This window comes from Lipophrys pholis, assembly GCF_963383615.2.
Source record: "Lipophrys pholis genome assembly, chromosome: 18".
Classification (NCBI taxonomy): Eukaryota; Metazoa; Chordata; class Actinopteri; order Blenniiformes; family Blenniidae; genus Lipophrys; species Lipophrys pholis.
In genome coordinates this window covers 10,604,477-10,627,551 of record NC_137646.1, presented here as the reverse complement: position 1 = coordinate 10,627,551, position 23,075 = coordinate 10,604,477, and the positions used below count along the sequence as shown (strand labels likewise).

Genomic DNA, 23,075 nt, shown 5'->3' with positions numbered 1-23,075 from the left:
TCACACTCCATCCGCTTCCTGCTCTGAAGGCTGCGTACCGTGAAAAGCCTCCTGTAGTTCTGTATGAGCAGCAGCGTGATGCTGATGATGGCCGTGCTGTCCTCGATGCCCATGGCGTGAGGACTCATGTCTCCGCCGTGCTCCCTCTGCAGCAGGTTGGGCCCGAAGATCACGGCCAGGTTAGCGGCTGTCATCTTGTTCCCGGTGATCTGGACGTAGGAAGGAGGAGGAGTTATCTCTGAAGCAAGGCGCCGTCACTCCAATGGGAGCAGTTTGGGGTTCAGTGTCTTGCCCAAGGACACCTTGGTATGTCGACAGGTGGAGATGGGAATCAAACCTGCAACCTTCTGATTGGAAGACAACCGCTCTACCAACCAAGCCGAGCCAAGCCCCCTAAAGGCCTGGCATATGTACTACACCACGTTGAGCCGTTCTCATATTGACCTGTGGACGGAATTTTAGATTTTTTTGAAAACACTGAAAGAAAAAAGATGGTTTGGGCTTGTGTGGATGTGGTCGAAGTGATGAAAGCAAAAACAAAGAATTACTCACAAAAGTTGTTATGATCTCAACATAATGATACCTTCTGGTGAAATGGTCAAAAAACATCTCCCATAGCATTATGAGTGTTTTTAAAAACTCACCCTGACAGAATCACTTTCAGGCTAACGCTAGCTTGATAGCTTTCATGGCAGCATCACTGATATCTCAGCTCGGTGTCGTGTTTTGTCGCTACGCTTGAGAAATTTCTTTAAAAATCACAGGTTTCTTTTGACCAATCTTTTTGGGTGGTTTGGTGGGTTGGAGCCTCTGGGCCTCATGTTTAACACCGCTGATCTAAATGATGGAGGCTGGTGATGCTGCAGATGGTGTGAGGCCCTGAACCCTGGAGGCCCCGGGCCGTGAAGGCCCTGAACCCTGGAGGCCGTGAAGGCCCTGAACCCTGGAGGCCCCGGGCCGTGAAGGCCCTGAACCCTAGAGGCCCTGAACCCTGGAGGCCCTGGGCTGTGGAGGCCCTGAACCCTGGAGGCCCCGAAACCTAGAGGCCCTGAACCCTGGAGAACCTGAACCCTGGAGGCCCTGAACCCTGGAGGCCCCGGGCTGTGGAGGCCCTGAAACCTAGAGGCCCTGAACCCTGGAGGCCCTGAACCCTGGAGGTCCTGAACCCTGGAGGTCCTGAACCCTGGAGGCCCTGAAGCCTGGAGGCCTACCTCCTCGTCGTTGGTTCCTATGCTGTCCTGGGCGAAGCTCTGCACGGTGTGCAGCAGGGTGAGGAGGCGCAGCAGCGTGTCGCAGTTGCAGGGGGGGAGCAGGTAGAGGAGGTGCTGCAGGTACTGCAGCTGGCCGGCTCCTCGCAGAACTGCATGACGATGCAGCAGGTTAGCATCAGACACTGGATCCATTTATCACAGCAACAAATTACAGAAAGATATGAAACGCTAAATATAAAAAAAAACCCACGATGATTAAAACACTAGTTTCCTTTACTAGTGACTTACTAAAGTAACTAAAGTACTGTGTGTCAGTATAATGTCTGATTCACTAATTAAGTTCACTTACATCAGTTAGTATAGAACTGGATGTTAACTATCATCTGAATTCCAGTGAAAAACAAATCAATGAACTAATGAAAATGAAGAAAAAACAACAACAGTTGACTGTTGATGTTTGACAGCTACTGTGGATTCAGGCTTGTTCGAACCTGATATGTATAATGTAACAAAACCCAAAATGTAATACCAGGTCAAAAATGTAACAAGATGCTGAGCCCAGAATTTATAAAACTTTTCAATATTACATTGTGGGGCAGGCAAAATATTTTTCCTCTAATATTGTAATAATTTTATTATATGATAAATTGAGGCAATGATTTATGGTTTGTACTTCAACTTGACCTGCTTCAATTTGAAAAACACTGAAAGAATGAGTTCTAAAAGTTTGGACTATTTGTTTTATACGTACATCAATATACAGTTTACTGCTGCCCAAGTCATCTATAGTCTTTTATTCTCTATCATCAGTACAAACTAATGTATGACCATTAAACATTTTAAGATCACATTTATATTCTTGTTAAATCTATTTATTGACCGATTATAAAATTTGGGGTTTTATAAAAAAATTTCAATTCCATTTCAGCCGCAGCACTTTAGTTACATTATCGATCAGTTATTACATTTCAGGTTTTATTACATAACATTTTATAACAATTTGGGTCATTTTTACATATCAAGTGTGTGTGTGTGTGTGTGTGCGTGCGTGCGTGCGGGCGGGCGTACAGTTGGCGTGCAGGAAGGCAGGGTACAGCTCTCGGGGCAGCAGGGGGTCAGGCATGTCCCTCAGGAACTCTTTGAGCAGCGCGGCCACATCGTGGACGCTGTGCTCCTCGTCCAGCTGGACGTCCACGCCCACGTCGAAGTCCTCCCGCAGCTGAGAGAGAGACACACACACACACGCACGCACGCACGCACGCACGCACGCACGCACGCACGCACACACACGCACACACACACACACACACACACACACACACACACACACACACACACACACACACAGACAAAAAGGTCGAACGACGGACACTTTTTCTCAAAAACAGGATATTACATATTGTCAGTGTTTCACTCAGATTATTTTTATCTTCCAGCAGCTGGTGCTAAGTGACGGACTGCCAGGGGCCATGAATCAGGTCATCATCTGTTTCATAACCGGTGACACTGACGCTCCAGAGCAAGTAACAGAAGGAACTGTTGCAACTCAATCTTTAAATAAAAATGATTTTATTCAATTGTCCATGTTATATACATGCTGACTGGTCAATTTGAGTAAGTTTACATTCAGCAATGTGAATTTTACACTGTACAAATCTTTATTTTGATAAGATGAATTGTAAATTGAGCTTTATTTGAACAGCCATTAAGATATTTTCAAATCTAGTGTGGACTTGAAGGTTTGCAAGATATTTCTTTTAACTTATCAGAATAAATAAAAGATTCTGTCCATTTAGATACTATATACATATTTTAAGTCTTAACCATATTACAAAGTGCTTTAAAAAGTATTCTTTATAAAAAAAAGAAAATCTGATTGTCAAGTTTTACCTGAAACGTTCCGTTTAATTTTTAAACTAAATTAGAAATTAGAAAACTGACAGGAATTGCACATATTTCATAATTTTATCACTTAAAAATAAGTTTAAATCAAAAATATTTCTCATATTATCTCAAACTCATCCTATAAAATATTAAAGTATTTTTAGACATTGTTTTCAATATATATGACTTATAATCTCACATAATGAAAATTAAAATGAGACAATGTAGGGAACATTTCAGTTTATAAATTAAAACATATTTGGGAATCCCACTGTTTGACATGAATTATGAGGAAAATTGACATTGTAATTTGTACTTATTTTTGAGATGCACAGATACATGATGTTAGTGTAATTTTAATTCTTATTTCATTTGTTAGAACAACTTTTCTCACCTGTCTCACTCTTTTCTTTGAACTGCCAACTCGGAAAATTCCGACTGTTTGAAGACCTAAGGACACAAAAAGATGGACAATCAATCAATCAATCAATCAATCAATCAACTGACTGCCTGACCAACCCACCCCCTACTAACCATCCATCCATAAAAACCAGCCAAGCATCCATCCATCCATCCATCCATCCATCCATCCTACATCCATCCATCCATCCTACATCCATCCATCCTACCATCCATCCATCTATCCATGCATCCATCCATCCATCCAACCAACTAACCATCGAAACAACCAACCATGTATCACTTTTTCTAAATCAGGAACAGTACTCGTTCTTATTCAAAACAATTAAAAAATATAGATATTTAGATATAACTACAGAAAACTATAGAAAATATTCATATATCAAGGTAAAATACAAAACATTAACCCCACAAAAGGAGAATAAACCAGCTGGAGAAAGAGATAATTCAATTATTTCTATCAAATCTGTGCTTGCTTGATTGATCCATAGTATCTAATCTCACCGTGGTTCTCGATGTGACTGCAGCACCTCTCCACCACCTGAGGCACCTGCCTGTAGATGGGGTTGAGGCTGAGCTTGGTCTGGGTCCTTCCGTCTGATGAGCCCTGAGTCTTCATCAGCTCCAGCTCGGCCGGGTGGGAGAGCTGCAGCGCCTCCAGGAGGCGAGATTGGCTCTCTACAAGGTCAGAGATGGAGTCCACAGACAGCCCACCCTGCAAGGAGAGAGGGGGGCATTATTAAGTATATATAAAGTATATACAAGCTGGATGGTTTGTGTGCATTTTATTTTACGCCGGGTGCGTCTTATATGCAGCTTTCATTATGAAAGGTGTATAGTTTATACACATTCCATTTTTGGGCGGTACAATAAAAATGTGTTTTGGATAACAGATGAATGACTAACTTAAGTATTCTTAATTTCAACCAGTTTTCAAAACAATGGACAATAATACAATAGAAATGTTGTTTGTTTTATCATGCTATATAATTGTGATACATTATTATACAATGCTTTTAAAACTGCATTCTTCATTTGTGGAGATCTGTAAGTCCCATTGGGTCATTAACGAGGAGGACACTTTTCCTTAAAAAGGACATTAAAAACCTCAAACAAAATTTTGCTTGAGGGCAGCTTCAGGCTTTAAAGAATAAAGTTATCCCATCAAAATATTATTTAATTCAACTGTTAAGTTGTAAAAATCTTTAAGTGCTTTCATTTTAACAGTGAACTATTTATTAGGTTTTCTAAATCACTACATTAACACAATGTTCATATAAGTGACAATAATAGCATTAACCTTAAATCCATGTACATGTAAAGAAAACTTCAAGGTTTCTTGGCATGTTGCTTTTCGTGCTGGACGATCGGAGTTAAATTCCTAAATGTTTTCTAACCAAAATCAGAAAGGCCAACCTTATTTCTGATCAAATGTGAAGTGCTGACAAAAAGGTTCACATGGGACAAATGAATTCCAGCCAAGTATCAACAATGTAAAGTGCTAAGTTACTTTGTTCTGGGCTTGCAGGAGTCCTGACATGTTTAAAAACTCAACAAATTTGACATAAAAATCAGGCCTGTTGAAAGTGTACATATTTCATTGGATTCAGGATACATTGATACATGGGCAGTGTAAAATGGCTCCACAGCGCCACCTACAAACATTGAAAAATTAATTTGCTAGAAAAATCAATGGTTTGACGTATAGGATGACATTTGGCACAAATATGCGTCCAGACAAAAGCCAATATTTTGATAACTGATGACCCATCTGGTGGAATGTGATTTTCCAGTTTTGATACTAAATCTGTAAAAATACCATCACAAGAAAAAAAAAACTGCACAAAGATGGGAAATTGAGAAAATCAAGAAAAGATCCTAACTCTTCATATTTCGCCATTAGTTTTAAATTACATTATTATTTCTGAATATGTTGTGCACATTTAAGCCAAAGTAGTTGGCAATATTTTTCACACTGTTGGCGAAGTCCTTGCATCATGGTCTGGTGATGCTCGAATGAGAGAAAAAATGGGAGAAGGGAAGAAAGTTTTGAGGAGATGCTGACAGTTAAGTGAGGATGACGAGGAAGAGACAGTGACAGTAGAAGGTGGAAAGTGTTTAAAAGACAGATGGCAGTAGAAGAGTGAGATGTCATCTCTTGTTTTGATGTGAGCGCCCAATAAAGATCAGAAAGCTGAATACCACAGGGCTATAAATTACAGCACAAAGTTTCTGGAGGAACATCAAGTGTCTGAGGAATTTCTAGCAGCAGTTTAGTAGAAACAAACCACAAATCACAAAACAATTTTCTAACTTTGAGTTTGAATGTTCTGTGGGGGTTTGATATTGTGTGAAATGTTCAATATAACTTCATGCTTTGGTGCAAGCAGATTCAATTCTGCTTTAATTAAGAAAGATTCCTCAATAAAACCTGTTTTTGTGCACAAACACTGATGAGAAGCACCAAAACTGTATTGCTCTTATGCAGTAATTCAAGTAGTAAGTAAGTAGTCAAGTAGAAAAAAGTGACGGCATCTTCATCCTTTTAAAGGTGGTGGTGGATAAATATGCTGATCTGTTTACACACATTCTGACTATTGCTACAGCAGCTTCATTAAAATACAGAAACTGTTTACTGGACTTTCCTAAATATGGATCTCTTGTTTCGTTACTTTTCTGATGCGTATGTATGATTCCTAATTATTAAATAAGAATTCAACCAAGTCAGTTAGTCAATTAAAACCACTCAAATGTTGACCAATAGACACAAAGTGTTTTACTGTCGACTGAAACTGCAGAAAATAACCTGGAAATATTTTGAATGTTCATTATTACATAGAATATAAGATTTGATTTTGGTTTCAGTGGTCCAAATATTTTATTAAAAGCTAATGAGTGAATAAATAGAGTGAATCCTAAATGAAAAGTTAAACAGCAGATGAAATGCTCGTTGATGACTATTCTCCAGAGAGCCCACAGCTATCACTCTCTTTTAGAGAAATTCTTCATAGTGTTGCACTGCAGTTCCTTTTTTTCTTGAAAATCAGGTTTCTTCTCAGAATACTACCAACAAATCACGGGTGGGAAAAGGCATTGAGATGTGTGCTGCTGCAGCCCCCTGATGCTCTCTGGCGCCCCCCAGGTGTCGCCCCATGTTGAATTAAAAACAGGACAAATCTCACTGTAATATTGTTTACATGGGAGACATAATTGACTTTTTTTTTCAAATTCTAACAAACATTCTTCAGATCTTGAGGGAGAAAATATGGAAACAACTAAAATGATCTCACTACTAAATTTAAATTAAAAGCTGCTCGTGTAACATTGAAGCCACTCGCCATCTATCTATCTATCTATCTATCTATCTATCTATCTATCTATCTATCTATCCTCACAATTTGCTGTGACCGATTGGAGTTTTTAAAAAATATTTCAAAAATTCAGTCAGTCAGTTTGAGTGAAGGGATAAAGTTCAGTAAGATCAGTAAGGCTTCTTTTTAATGCACCATACGCACTACACACAGCGCAGCGGGTGTAATGTCTTTCATACATTTAGCGTATAGGTCTGACCTTCTCACTTTTATTCTTAATGTAGAGAAAAATGTAATTATATTTGTTAATAAAAAATGTCCTAAAACCTGTTCTCTTCCACTATTCATCTTCGTTCAGCCATTATTTTCAACCTCCTATCCCTCGGTGTAGGTTATCTGTCACTTTGGAGATATAACACAGTGAGTGTGTATGTGTATGTGTGTGTCAGCAACAGAGTGACTTGTATTTCCATTAAAGGAGTCTTCACCTGGTATCCTCACATATCCAGTTACCCTTTAATTGACTTTAAATCAATTCTTACAATTTTTCACATCTCGAGGAGATGACGCGACCGAGGAAGCGAAAGCGCTGGCGAACTAGACTGAAATGGTGGAGTAACATCAGAGACGGTTACGGGCTGGAATACCAACAGCTGAAAAATCTGGCGGAGGACAGAACTGGTCTAAGGCAAATGCTACGGGACAAAACAACATGCCAGCAACAACAACAGCAGCCGACACAGAGATATAACTTGCACAGAGAGAGAGGCCACTGGCCTGGCGCCTATGCCGAACTGTAATGTTGACAAACATCGACACAGCAGAGCAATGCAACCTGGAGATTTAAAATGAAGCAGAGAGTCATTTGTAAATCATACGGGGCTCAAAGGTTATACCAGTTAGCAGCAAAATTTAACAGAGGTGGGTTTATGATATTAGCCCCCTCTAGTGATGGCATCACAGGTGCACAGACCAGACCAGACCAGACCAGACCAGACCAGACCAGACCAGACCAGGCAAGACCAGACTAGACAAGACAAGACAAGACATGATAAACTTTATTGTCTGCCCCCAAGCGATGACCGAATTTTTTCTTTAACAAGCCCCCAAACAATAAAATACAACATATATTTAAAAGAAACTTAAGACACAAGTACACACATAAAGATTTTTTGGTCAGAGTGGCCATTCCACTTGGAATGAAGGATTGAGTGACTTTGTAGAGTCTACCTGATGGGAGGAATGGAAGGAGTGAAGGAGGGGTGAGATGGGGGGTGAGAGGAGTGATAGAGGTGTGAGAGGGGTGACAGAGGTGTGAGAGGAGTGCTATAGGTGTGAGAGGAGTGATGGAGGTGTGAGAGGAGTGATAGAGGGGTGAGAGGAGTGATGAAGGTGTGAGAGGAGTGATATAGGTGTGAGAGGAGTGATGGAGGTGTGAGAGGGGTGAGAGTAGTGATAGAGGGATGATAGGAGAGATGGAGGTGTGAGAGGAATGCTATAGGTGTGAGAGGAGTGATGGAGGTGTGAGAGGAGTGAAAGAGGGGTGAGAGGAGTGATAGAGGGACAAGAGGAGTGATATAGGTGTGAGAGGAGTGCTATAGGTGTGAGAGGAGTGCTATAGGTGTGAGAGGAGTGATGGAGGTGTGAGAGGAGTGATAGGGGGTGAGAGGAGTGCTATAGGTGTGAGAGGAGTGCTATAGGTGTGAGAGGAGTGATGGAGGTGTGAGAGGAGTGATAGAGGGGTGAGAGGAGAGATGGAGGTGTGAGAGGAGTGCTATAGGTGTGAGAGGAGTGATGGAGGTGTGAGAGGAGTGAAAGAGGGGTGAGAGGAGTGATAGAGGGATGAGAGGAGTGATAGAGGTGTGAGAGGAGTCCACCGTGATCAGGGATCATTCTGATCAGAGAGCGGCGACTCTGGTTTTAACAAAGAGCCCAAACAAAAAAACTCTGGGTGATGACTCCTTTAAATGTTTTCATTCTCACCATCTCTCTGTCTGTTTACTTCCTTCTATCCTCCTTCATTGCCCAGTAGAATACAAAATTCCAGAGGAGGCATCATAAATCCCTTCCAGTCGACGTCACTCTCACTTAGCCTGCTGCTTCTGTAACTGCAAACCAGTTAACAGTAACTGGGAGTTTTTATTGTAAACAAATACTAAATTCTTCTGTGAGCCTGTAAATCCAAATCCTCGTCATCGTGTTAAGATTGACTAACAGTCGTTTAACACAAAGTACAGCTGAGGCTCATGGGAACATCAGCAGTTTTGGGGGCTTTTACTCATAATTTACAAATATAATCAGTCATAACTGAAGTTAGGATTTTATGGCGGTAGTTAATAGGACAAGCGCAATCAAGTCATATCATTATTGTATATTTTTATTGTGTGAGTCACACAATGTTTTTGAATAAACAACATTTTCGAACTAAAATCATGTTTAAATAATCTTTACTTTTAGATGACAACATGATATTGAGTGTTTTGATATTTTAGTAAGTGAGCCAGTCAAATCATACATTTATCTAATTTATTTAGTTTGTTCTCCTAAAAAAAAAAAGATCATTCCTTTAGTTTTGTTTTTATTTCTCACAAATCTACTAAAAACAACTGGTTTAAAATGGAAAGGAATTCAATTTTTCTCATTTTCTTATGTTTATATATATATATATATATATATATATTTATTTATATGCCATTCATATTTCATTGTGATTTATTTCTACAAAGACTTTTCTTTAAACTTTCTTTAATTTTTTTTTATTTGCAAATCTCATTTTGCATAACATACAACAACTGCTGCTGCTGCTGTTGTTGTTGTTGTTGTTGTTGTTGTTGTTGTTGTTGTTGTGCTACCTTTAATTATTCAAAGCTACTTATCTATTTTGATCTTATATAATGTTATTTATTAAAATTTTATTTATAATTCCTCCTATCTATTTATGTCCCAGTTCAGCCACTCTGCTCCGACTGCCAGCCAGCCAGCTCATCAAGGCAAGTCCTCTCACCTGCTTTCAATCAGACTGGTTCAGTCTCAAGACTCCTGCTCTCCACTCACCCACTGCCAGATTGTTTTTCCGCCTGCTCGCGCGCAAGACCGTCCAGCTATATTTCCCGGATTGAAAGCCTGTTGCCTACTCTGCCTGCCTTTGACCAGCCAACCCTTCCTGTGACCTCAGCCTTCTGTCCCTGACCCAGAGTTCCTGGTAATTCCCTTTTGAAATCAAGACTCTTGTTTTGCCGCACTTGTGGCTCCCCTGTCTGGATCTTCGCCTGCTGGTTCTTCTGTTGCAATTGATGGGATCACCTTCTACTTCAATAAAGCCCTCACCAATGGTACCTGTGTGTCTGCTGTGCTGCAATTGGGTCGCAAACACACCCGTTAGAATTTATTCATATGTATGTTGAGTAAAATTACTGGGGAAAAACCCCTGCCACTTGTATAAGCACGCAAAAAGATGGATGAATAAAAAAGGTTAAATAATTAAATTATTTTGAATAGAAATACTATTAAGTTTTAAAAATGTATTAAACCACTTTATTATAACATTTTGACATATTGGATTGTTCTTGAATACTGTCAGCTTTAGTTTCAACATTAACTCTTTGATTTATGAAAATAGGAAAGAGATGTAAAATATTAAGGATGTTGGGTTTGTTCAAGTTTGCTATTTTTGCTTGTGGATTACTGTTAATACTGTGGTTTGGCTTTTATTCAGTGCTTTACATTAGGTGGTTTTACTAAGTTGAACAAATTAATTAGCAAATGTCAACTTCTTTCAAAAATTAACTGATCCATTATGATAAAAGAAGATGATCATCACACGGTTGCATCCATGCCTGTGCACGTTATTCATTCACGTTCATCCAGATGCACTTGATTGCCGGTTCAGGTTCGATTGCTGGTTTCTGTGGCTGTGATAATACTCATTAAAGGCTTTGCATAACCATCAGTGTGACGACAATTACAGGCCGTGTTGACCTCATGCAGCGCCGGTTTATGCACCCTCACACAGAGATGGAAAAACAAACACAGCATTTTTTGTACAAATTCATCACCCTGGGGACAAATAGAATAATTAGTTGTAAAAATGTTTACAGCACAAGATTCAGGTGGAGATTAGCTGACACTGCAAGACTCCAAACCCGACAGAAACAAACGCCCTCCAGTGTGATTTCACAGCTCAGGTTATTTACACCAGGCCAGCTCTCACTCACCCTCCTCTGTCCTCGGCCGCCGTTGTCCAGGAACGTTGGCGACAGCGGTTTGTTCTCACAAAGTGGCGCCGGTGCGACAGAGTTTGCAGACGGCGAACCGGGGCCTCCTCCGGTGATGGACGAGGAGCTGACCAAAGCCTTGTTCCCATTGAAGAACTGCCACTTCTCGGCCCTGAAGCGCAGGATGCTGGCCTCCAGGTCCAGGCAGTCCCGCCGGCTCTCCTTCAGGGCGTCCTGCCGCCGCTTGTAGGCCCGGTCATTGGCGATGACCTGGATCAGTGGGATGCCAAACGCCTTGGGAGCAGACTCTGTGGAGGAAGGATAAATGTTACTGCACCATGTTCCCATTCAATGTTCTTGAGCCATTATGATAAGAGAACCTTTTGTACTTTATACAATTACAGAAGTTCATTGATCACAAATATTTGGACACAGATAATGAAAACAAACTAGAACAATACTTTGAACAATACCAATTTTCTAAGTATTTTAGCTGCTCAAACTGAGACTGATTGTACTGAAGCAGTGTTGTTTCAGTTCCCGGTTACGTCTTCAAACAAAGTTTGAGTTACTTTACTCAGGCCCTGTCCACATGAGCCAAAACAATATTTTTTCTCCCCGGCGTTCTCACAAAAAATTCTGTCCACACGTCACTATAAAAACGACTCGACATGATGCCTAAGGGTAGGTAGTACATATGCCAGGCCTTTAGAGGCACTGTGACTCACCAAATACACCCAAAATGCAGAAGCAGACACGGTTCATATAGAAATAGATTCCTGCTCCTCCTGGCACTTGAGAAATCCAATATGTCACTTCATTAAACCAACTATTATCAGAAGCTTCTGCAGCGCCACCTGTAGTCCACCGTTGTTGTGGTTATTAGGTGACATCGTGGACCGCGGTGGGACAGGCCCTTAGTTTTTGTGAGAAAGCCTCAGTCCCCCTCCCCCACTCTCAAAATTCTCTCCTTGTCAACCCTGTCTTCATTATGTGAGCACGTGAGCTTATGTTGCTGTGATGGATGAGCTCAGTTGTCTGTTTTCTGTACTGTTGAGTATGTTGAGTAGGTACTTTTCAGTACTATTAAGTACCTACTCAGCCACGGTTCCAAGCAAGCTGAGTGGACCCGAACAAATGACATAGCAGACGGCAGGCCTCTGATTGGCTACCCAAATTCACCTGGACTTTTGCAAAGGGTTTCGTTCCGCCGTCCGCAGCCTTCTCTGGTTCTCTTCGTTTGCCTTGCATTTAACAAAAAGCCACCGAACCAACAGCAGGTATACCATTGCCTCGACGTCCTCCATAATTGTTTGTGCAGCATAACGAATGACGTCGCTGGAGGACACAGAGGTGCTACTATATTGTATTGAAAACAACCAAAACTGAGTCAAACCTGAGCCAAGTAGTGCTATAACTGTGTGACGGAAAATCACCATAATGCTAATGTTGCTCACAATGGAACGTGTTTCAGTCAAACTGTAGTACAAAAGTCATCAGATAATAACACTGAGCTTCCTAGAGTTAGTTACTCTGGGCTCATGTCTGATAAAAAACAAACTCAACATTATAACGGAAGTTTTTGGTTTTCCTACAAATGTAATGTTTATTTATTTTTATCAAGACCACAAAATGTCAACAATCAACAATCATGACATTAAGTCCTTGTCTTGAATTGTGTCTTTAATTACACCTTTCTGTAGCACATTGCCGAGGTTTGTTTACTGATAGTTTAAACAACTGAAGGTTTATCAAACTTATTCTGGTTACGTAGGAGAGCAACAGAGCTGCTGACATCCCTGATAGCATCAGCATTAGCATTGTCTGACCGCTCATCTAATGATTGATTTTGTTTTATTTGTAAATGTTCAACATCTTTAGCATGTAGTTCATCCCTACAAAACCATGGTCATAAAGATACTAGACTCCAATTTAAAGAGGAACCTGATGATATGTTGTGGAAATGGCAGAAACAAATGGAAACCCTGTCAGTATATATTTCAACGTTTCCCTTTTACCTCACTTGAATTTACAGATATTTGAGAGAAATGTAAGAACTCAGTGAAGCTTTTGTCAACTTTTCAGAGTCTTAAAGTACAAAATAAAAAACCAGAAGTAGAGATTCTTCATTTGAAAGTCTGTGAAGAGAAGTTCCCATTTTATTTACAGAGCACATTCCTCTCAGCTGATCGCATCTGAAATCCAAACAGGAAAATGATTGGACTTTTATCTTTCAGGGCGAGACCCTTTTTGTCTGCAGAAAAAATAAAGTGCAACTACAAAAGGTTGGGATGCATTGGTTTTTGTACATTCTGTACCAATGATGTTTGACCGACAGGTTTTACTCGATATGAGCAGATCGAGTGCAGACGATCTCAATAAAGGAGATTAAAGGAGTCAGAGATTAGAGGCTGGGTACAGAAGCTGAGGGAATATAAAGGAAACAAGTGTACAGATAATGACTGATAAAGCTGAAGGAGGTTAAGACCGATGTCTGTTTATACGTGATGCTGAAGTGAACTGGTTAACTTGTGAACGTAGTAATCACCGGGCGCCTCCAGCACCAGAGATTAGGAGTTCAAGCCGACGAACAGCACAAGAATAGACAGAACGGACCGGGCGAGCAGGTAAAGGGTGGGAGGGTTAATCCAGTCAGAGCAGCCGCAGACGCACACCAGACATCACACTCAGACTGATACCGGCTTAGTGCAGCGGCGGCGACACCGGCTGCAGGCAACATGAGTGAAGCCGCCTATGTCGCATGAGTTTGATGGTTCAGCCTATGACCGGTCCATGCGTACGCTCAAGGATATCACTTAGGTCCAATCCAGTTAGAGAAGCATACATGAAGAACAACAACAAAACAATGGATAGGATTAAAGAGAAAGACAGGAACAATCCAATTTGGGAGAGTTTAACGTGTATAAGAGAGAACAAATTGTCGTCGGCAGAAGCTTAGACATCATAAAAAAGAACTTTTCCTCCTGTAAATCGTAGCAGCTCTTGAATTCCTGCAATAGGGAATGTGTATACAAGTACAAACAAACAAGACTGGCTCAATGATTAGGCAAGTTTACGTATGAAAATAGTGCATTTCTGGGAGCAACTTTCGGTCTTGTGCCATCGACAGGTCAAGACGAGGTCTGAAGGGCCAACTTTTGGCTTGGAAGACGACCTTCTGTACCACCTGAGCCACACCTCTGATTACAGAGGTCTTATGGGATGGAAATAGGCCTGGGCCAAGTTGCTGAGTTCATTGGTTCTTGCTCAGGGAAGCCAAACAGTATTTCCAGTATTCACCATCGTGGAAAGTCTATATATGGTTTAAAGAGGAGATTGTGGTTCAGGTGGTAGAGTTTATGATCAGTTTATTCTCTCATCTCGCTGTGGACATGTGTTTCATAACTTTCCCCTGATGGTGAGCAGAGTGACTGCAGGGGCCATTAGTGCCTGTTTGTGTGACTCTAAAAGGGAATGATTGTGAAAAGCCCATGGAGACTGTGGAAGAATTAAAATGTGCTCAAATAAGTGAATTCATCATTTAGAGAGATCAGGTGCTGTATGTGACATTGATACAGCACAATACTTAGAAAGATTTAATGGGACAGTCCAGTTGTCTCACAACTCAAAATGGGAATTTCAGAGTGATGTTAGTATCATGGAAGAATCGGGTTTAGAATTTCAGTTGATTTTACTTTAAGGAATGAATCAGAAAAGGAAAACTATTCTTGCATTAGTTTTTTCGAACAAATAAAAAAACATTTTGCAGTATTTAGTTCACTAGAGCGTTCTAACGTCACACCCATAGACATCAATATGACAGAACGTTATACGAGTCGTTGGAACCGTTAAAGAAAACTGCTACAGGAAATGAAAAAATTGTAATACTAGTATTGTTTATACACTGAAATCTCGACCTCAAAGAAGTTCAGCTTTTAGAACTTCCCATCGTCGACTCCCAAAACAACTGTGAATTCCCAGTTCCGAGAACAAGTGGAATACATAGTCACAGTAAGTGTTATTACTGCATCATAAAGTAACATGACAGTGTGATGTCCCTACGTTTGGCAGCAATATGTTACTGGCGGATTTGTACATCAGCAACACATTTATAATAAATAATGTTTGAATTAACTAATTACTTGCAGTTTAATCAAAGATAATCAAGAGATGAACAGCTGCAAAGCTGCTGTCTCTGAAACATTGTCTCCATCGAAATAACAATAATAACGACAATAATACAAATAACAATATAATATTATCATCACCATCACATCACTATTATGATTAATTATTATTGTTGTTGTTGTTATTATTATACATTACATTTTTTATGTACTTTATGTCCAAAACTCTCAATATGTGACTACATTGGCTGTAGTGCACTAAGTTGTTTTGCACAATAATGCAGATTTGTATAAAAACCAGTGCTCAATTCCAGTTTCAGTGATTCAGTGAGCAAGTAAACTTTAGATTGTAATGTATTAAAACCACAAGTTTCAAAACTTCAGTCTTTAAACAAATTTTTTTTCTTTGATTTCTACTAATTACTTTATTGGGGTGTCTTCATTTTTGTCAACAATCATTGACGAAATTAAAAGCAAAGCTTAATCTACAGAATGATAATTCAACCTGTTTTTGTGCTATGAAGATCAGGAATCAACAACATAACATATATGAATGTAAACTGTTTTAGAAAACATCTTGAGGTCCATGGGAATTTTGGATCTCGTGAAACTGATGGCCTTTCCCACACCTCGCACACGTCAGCTATTTGCCTCTGCACCCGCTGAAATTCACAAAATTATACTGCACATATATGAGGATAGTAAAGCAAGAAAAGATTGTTGTGGGACAAAGCCAGGAATGCTGACTTTCACATGATGAACTGAATGTAAACTCAGAGACTTTCTAGACACGTGCAGAGTCACGGTCTGAGAAGAGAAACAAACAGGTCAGACAGACCAGGGCAGCTGGCAGGATGCCGGCAAAGCCTTAAAGGTACACGATGGAGTCGGCTACAAATAACTCAGGTGCTGGGAGGTTATTCCCTTATTTCACCGCTCCTAAACTTTACAAACTATTATAGCTTAAGTAGAAAGTGTTAAAACAGAGTCACTGAATTTCATACTTGTTTCTATGTAATGACAAACATAAAGTTGCTCTGCCAGGATTCCTCAACTTTCTAGCATCTCAGCAGCTATTTAAAGTTCCATCTGTTTTCTGATTGTACTGCTGGTTGCGTTCGACCCTCCCACTCCTCTTTCTTGCACGTGTGTCTTCATCACGCACAGACCCGCTGGCTGAATGCCAGGTCGCATAAAATTAGCATTTAGCTAGTAGGCACATGCAGCTAAGGAGAAAAACAAGTAGTCGTTCACTAAACTGTGGCTGATTAACCGTTTTAGAATTAGTGTGGCATTAACTTTCTTCATTATTAGCACTCCACACTCTTGTTTTCAACACTTCTCAAGAGTTAGAGAAACTCCAGTTTTTAGACTGAGAGGAAGCCACAGCACCAGGGATATTTTTTCACTGAGCGGTAGTGATGTGCGGATCAATACTGAAATATCGATACTTCCGATACCAGATCTTTATTCTCAAAAATCGATTCTCAAATCATAATATTGATACTTTTGATACTTCAGTCACTTGAGGTTCCTGTTAATGTTAATCATTAACAGGAAGACAGTAGAAAGTAACTAAACTATTGAGATCTTGTCTAAATGATACATGGTTGGTGGGAACTACTTTTTCTTCCGCCTGGGGAAGTAGCAGAGCGTAAACGGAGCCATGTGTGGAGCTAGATCAGCTCCACAAACAGCAAAGACGCGGTTTGTGACGTTTGTGGAAAAACCGTAAGGAGTTGTGGCAGCACAACAAACCTAGAGAAACACCTCAGGTTGAATCACAACACCAAACATGAGGCGGAGAGAAGAGGAGAGCACAGGTGCTGCTGCTAGGGCATGACAGACGTCGCTGGTGGAGTCCTTCGGTGCTGCAGGCCGGCACTGTCCAGGTACAGAGGGAGACAATGTGGAGCTTTAAGTGGCTATGGTTATTGAATAAGTCACAAAATAAATACATGTTTCAAATAGCTGCATGAGTTCAGCTTGGAGTAATAATATGTATATCACTGAGATAATCTCACATAGGTAAAGGCTAGATTTATTCAGGTAAGTTTTCCTAAAGAATTGATCATTTAAAATGGATTACATAGACTAGATGTCATTAAATTATACGGAGCAATTGCGATATAACAGCCATGGTGAACTTATATATACATATATACTAGAAAAGATGGTTACAATTTTTTATTTTATTAATAGAATAAATATATATATTATTATTTACTATCAGTCTAATTTGCTTTAACTATTAAATAAATATTTTAAAATGTAGGTATTGAAAAATGTATGCAATTATTGTGGCATTTATTCATTTAATTAAATATTTTACTGGCAAATTCAATTTGAGTCACCCAGTATTATAAAACAGCAAGTGTTTGTATCCCCTTTTTTTAAATTTACCAGACACATTAGGTATATTTGCACAAAGTATCAGTATCGGATCAGTATCGCTGACACCAGCCTGAATTTTACACAGTATCGGATCGAAAAGGAAATTGGTGGTATCAAACATCACGAGTGAGCGGCAGCAGCATTAAAAACGACAACACATGTTATGTTGCATTTCACATGAAATATTTTTGAGACACCCGTAGTAATGACCAGTGATGTGCAAGTTCTGACCAAATATGTCATAATGGTCAATAATGGATTAACTTTGGCCATTTTAAATGCAATAAAGCCAAAAATGTAATAACTTGCGATAACATTTTGACAATAAGTTCTAAATGGATAGGTTCCAGACCAGTTTCTGAAGGTTCTAGACCTGTAGCCTGCAGCCAATAGTTTGATAATAAATAAATACAACTTCATTTTTTTTAAGAAATAAAAGCTTTTTTATTTTTTTACAGTTCTGTACAGTTTACTTATAAAAAAATAGATCAAGTGGACAACATAGTCCACATTGTCATTTATTGAGGATACATACAATGCTGCACTTTCTGTCTCTCAATTGTGTTTATTAAATAACCTTATTGGAAAGTTATTACTTTATGAGCTTTATTACCTTCTAAATGGAAAAAAGAAATAATGACATCATCGGCAGTTATTCTAGTAGCGGTAACTAGTTACACAAATAAGTACATGTTACTGGTTATTTTCTCAAAAGAAAGTGGCTTTACATTATTAATTACTGGAGATGAAAAGCAACTTCTCATTAGTAATAAGCCCTATTTTCTCACAAAAGTACATTGCAGGTTGGATTATGGTCTGTGGCCTCTGATTTTGGAGTTCACCAGCGATCATCCACTTCCTCTGGCTTTCTGACCAAAGAGAAGTAAAAACTTGTTGGGTGGATTCTTGAGTTGTTGGAGCTCTGGCTTCATGTTGGGGAGGCTGCATCCCTTTGTGACCTTCAGTTGGATGAAGCAGGCATGGATTAATGGATGATCCCTCAAGTCCCGATTTAGAGAGCAATTCTTACTCTCCAACACTTTCAGGGAGGACAGCAACGCTGTCTCAGACCAGAACCCCCAAGTTATTCTGCCAGCAGGACCGGACTCAATCCATTGATGAGTCGTCTTTTAATGTGTCTTATGCACGTCACATATTGGCGTATGTGATGAGTGCAACCGGGCTTACGGGGCCTGACGTCTGTTGGCAGGCTGCCTCTCTGACATTGCGCCACATTCGCTGGCATTAAAAGGCAAAACCGGCAGTATTATTGTTAAGTCTCCGCCTGTGAAATCTGTGTTTCTCACTTGTTGTAGTTTATGTGATTTGTGTGTCAGTCTCTCCTCTGTGTCTGATTAACCTCATGTGTTTCACCTGCGTCTCCTCCCTTCCTTGGTGTATAAATACCTGCTTCCCATCGTCTAGTTTGCTTCACACTAAGACCTCCAGCAACTCCTCATGTGTTTGAGCCTCTTGTGTTCAGACTTACTTCTTTCTGGACTCCCTTCTTTCTCACCCTTGTTTGGATCCGTCAGCCTTGAATTCGTTGAGAAATAAACACTTTCGAACTTCCCTCCCGACTCTGTCTGCTTGTGGGCTCACCTCTGCTTAGCTGTTTGCTTGTTTAAAGTAAACATTTGAGGATTTAGTAGTTGGCTGTGGCGGCGCAGAGACCAGCAGCCAAGTTAATGGGACAGTTAAGGTTTACAGTTTCATTGGTGTTTAATCCTTTAATTGGTTATAAAACAATTGATATGTCTTGGTTGACCTAAAGGTGACATTATTTGAATTGTTTTCTGCATTTTCTTGTAGACTAAATGAAGAAAACTTTCTACATTTAACTTGAAAACATCTATCTATCTATCTATCTATCTATCTATCTATCTAATTACGAGATGAAATCTGTATCCACGACTATACAACACAGAAAAAAAAAACATTTCTGAATTAATGCTCATTCATTTTCCCGAAGTGAAAGTTACATTTTTGGTTTTATCCCTCAATGATAATGTAACGGCAGCAGAGATTTAGATCTTGAACTCAAACATGAATGAAAGTTGTCAAAAATCCCACCCATTTGAAATAGCAGGTTTCAACTTTTGTCTCACAATTCAGGGGTTCAAACAAAGTACAAAGGGGATTTGTGAGTTATGTACAGCACATTATTCGGTTATGGACAAGAAAACACATTAATGCTATTCAATCTTATTGAATTGAAGCAAAAGAAATTACACATGACCATAAATGTGTAAAGTATTTGTAGCCACTTAAGCACAACTTGCATCAGAACATTATAAATTGTCCTTTGTTTGAGAAGCGCTGTGTCATGGTTGCTAGGCAACGAGAGCCTGAAATGACCTGTAAACAGTTGAAATTTGTTGGAATTACCCTGCAGATTACGCAGTCTTAAGAATCTCTGAAAGCTGCGTCGTTCTAAGAATGGACTGAGGCACAGCCCGACTACCCTGGAGCATTCCAGTTGTCCTCGTAAGTCGGAATTCCCACTCGTCGGCATGGAGGAGGGGTAGTTTTGAAACCACTTGCCTTCTACATTTAAAATTCTGCAGCCAGGTTTTCCCAAGGAAATAACAGCTGAAATGCAGCAGAGTTCAGGGATTTAGTCGACTTATTTCTTGAACAACTCTGGTCCTTAGGCCACAGTTTCTTAATATAATATAAGATACTTATCATGACCATCATCACTTAACTTTCTGTTTCCTCACCAGCAGCTGGACGATAATCCTGCTCCTCTGAGGTATTGTCTCAAATTAAATCCAGTGTTTATTCAACTCTGGCTGTCCTCTGTGTAAACCCTATTGTGAAAACACATGCAAATTACATTAAAACTACACACTCACACTGTGTTACTCTCTCCCCCGCAGCTGCTGCGAAGAGCTCGTAGTTATCACACCATAATCCAGTTACTTGTAATCTGCTACCTGCCGACCCCTGAGGCCGGTGCCGCCGGGCCTCCAGCCACAGGAGAGCAGCAGGAGCGCTGCCAGGTCCCAATGTTCTGTGTTTTGATTAGCAGGGTTAGATGCAGCTAAATCCCAGTGTGTAAGAGGCTGGAGGCAGGATTTAAAGAGACACACACACACACACACAACCCGGGATGTGTGTGTGTGTGTGTGTGTGTGTGTTGTGAGTTTTGGCTCATACCTCAGCCTGCCTTGATAATCACCTGAGAACAGAGAACATCTCTTTATGAGAGGTGGGGGTCACATTGGCAGGCGATGGACTGCATGGCTTACAGGGGAGAGAGTGAGAGAGAGAGAAAGAGAGAGAGAGAGAGAGAGAGGTCCTGTCCACATGAGCCAAAGAGAACTTTGACCCCATCGTTCTTAAAAAGTTTCCCGTCCACACAGCAAACATCAGTGTCCACACGCCAACATGAAAACGACTCTAAAAGATGCAGTACATATGCCAGGCCTATAGGTGACACTGTAACTGTGCCACAGAAATATACTAAAAATGGAGAAATCAAGAAATCTGACATATGGCCTTATTAAACCAAATAGCATCTGGAGTTTCTGCGGCATGATTCTAGAGGGCCGGTGTCCTGCATGTTTTATGTTTCTCCTAGTCGCAACACACCTGAATGCAATAAGGACCTCCTTACTTGGCTTTTTTACAAACTTGACTGTGACATCATCAACAGATGGAGGTGTGCTGAAGCTGGGAGAGCTAAAACATGCAGGACACTGGCCCTCAAGGCCCGGAATCGGGGAACCCTGATCTAGAGCATGCAGTCTGCCATGCTTTTTGTTGTTAAGCGACATGGCAGAGGGGGTTATGGGGTTGAGAGGTGGGGCGATGACATCATCATTTTCTACTAATGTGCGTCTAAATGTCAATACAGAGGTGGATCTTTCATATTTCTCTACTCTGGAACCTGTTTCCCTTTACTTCACTTGACATATCTTTGATGAGGTATACCACAAGGTTCTGTTTTGGGTCCCATCTTATATTCTTTATACATTATACTTTTCTTTTTCCATATTATCACATTCCCCCCAGATTCGAATAACACTTACTATTGTGCTGATATTATATATATCTTAAATATATGTACTGTATATATATGTTTCAAGCATGAGAATATTGACGCAGTATGTCTTGTTGGCTTCTCCCGTCTGGGGTCGTGACAGCAGATCAAATCATCCAGAGGACATGTCTGACACAACCTGAGCAGCTGGACATTAGTGCCTTGCTCAGGGACCCACAATAGTTAACCGTTATATTTGGTTACAAGTTTGCCTCCTAACCTTCTTCACTGCTGCCACTGTCATACAGATCAACATCGCTGTATGAAAATGGTTAAATTACAATCCACTTACATTGTAACTTGCACTAATTTATTATGGACAATGTGAACCATCAGATATCTTGTTAAAAGAAAAAAAAAAGTGTCAAAAGAGCAAAGCACAAAAGTGTTTATATTTTTATCTGAAGACTGAATCACAAAACTGAATTAAGTTTTGGTTTAACATGGGACGGTGTTGTTTCAAGGTGACCGAGGGTGACTAGAGTCTGGTGGGCGGTTGAACTCATTCCTTTTCCAGTTAATGTTTTAAACAAGGCAGAACAGCATCAGGAACAATGAAGCAGGGTTGACTCAGCAAACCCCATCTATGATTCAGTCTGCAGGCCAGTGGGGGGGGGGGGGGGGGGGGGGGGGCAATGCAGCTCAGCGAGGAGACTGAAGAGACGTTGTGTTGTGTATAAACATTTACTGGAACAAACTGAGCTGCTGAGGGGAAACACATTCATCACAAGGGACATGGTGGTGTTATGTTGAACCAGTTTAATGGGTCTGATGAACTTACCTCGCTCTTTCTTTTCCTTCGAAAATGAGTCAAACTTCCTGCGTAAAGACTTTCTCCGCTTGCGTATTTCTGTGGGAGGGGGAGGGGGGGATGTAAAGAAAACGACCATTACTTTTAACTCAAGCGTGAGCATCAGCATTTGTTCTGTCTTACGTATCGTCGACATTCCTGATAAAACAACGCTTCTCTCATGCGTCTTTCATTTTCCAGATCAACCTGAAATCTGTCATGTCGTATTCTTTTCATGTACAGACATCAGCATATTTATATTCACCATTTCACTCACAACATGACCTTTTTTCACCAAGTTTCACTCATTATCTTGTGCTTGTGCTTCTTCCTCTCTTCTAAGAAGACCGGAGACCATTTCAATAGAACTTATTTGTTTGAACAGCTTGTTAGCCACACTGTCCTCCACATAAAGGACAAAGGAAAACCAAAGCCAGCTTATGTCTGTATAAACATGGGAGAGAAAAGTCAACAAATAGTGCCTAAACAGTTCATATGTAGTGCAGAAAATGGTTTGAAGAAAAGAAACAATCATTTCACTGGTGTTAGGAAATGCACCTCCGGTGTTCAAGAAAATTAAGTTTATGTATCTTCATTCTTTGGCTCTCAGACTGAACGCAGACAAGAACAGCATCAATACCCCTGCCCTTAAATAAATAAATGAATAAATAGATAA

At 40.3% G+C, this 23,075-nt stretch overlaps 1 protein-coding gene across 1 annotated transcript in view; it reads right to left on the bottom strand.

The window, feature by feature from the left end:
• The window catches only part of arhgap36 (Rho GTPase activating protein 36), a 45,749-nt gene that overhangs the window by 4,183 nt on the left and 18,491 nt on the right, over positions 1–23,075 (bottom strand). The window contains exons 3-9 of the mRNA XM_080485958.1: positions 22,391–22,459; positions 11,041–11,348; positions 4,020–4,230; positions 3,490–3,545; positions 2,280–2,430; positions 1,212–1,360; positions 39–209 (exon numbers count right to left, since the gene is read on the bottom strand). Coding sequence (XP_080342084.1) covers positions 39–209; positions 1,212–1,360; positions 2,280–2,430; positions 3,490–3,545; positions 4,020–4,230; positions 11,041–11,348; positions 22,391–22,459 — 1,115 coding nt within the window. The remainder of the gene's footprint in view (positions 1–38; positions 210–1,211; positions 1,361–2,279; positions 2,431–3,489; positions 3,546–4,019; positions 4,231–11,040; positions 11,349–22,390; positions 22,460–23,075) is intronic.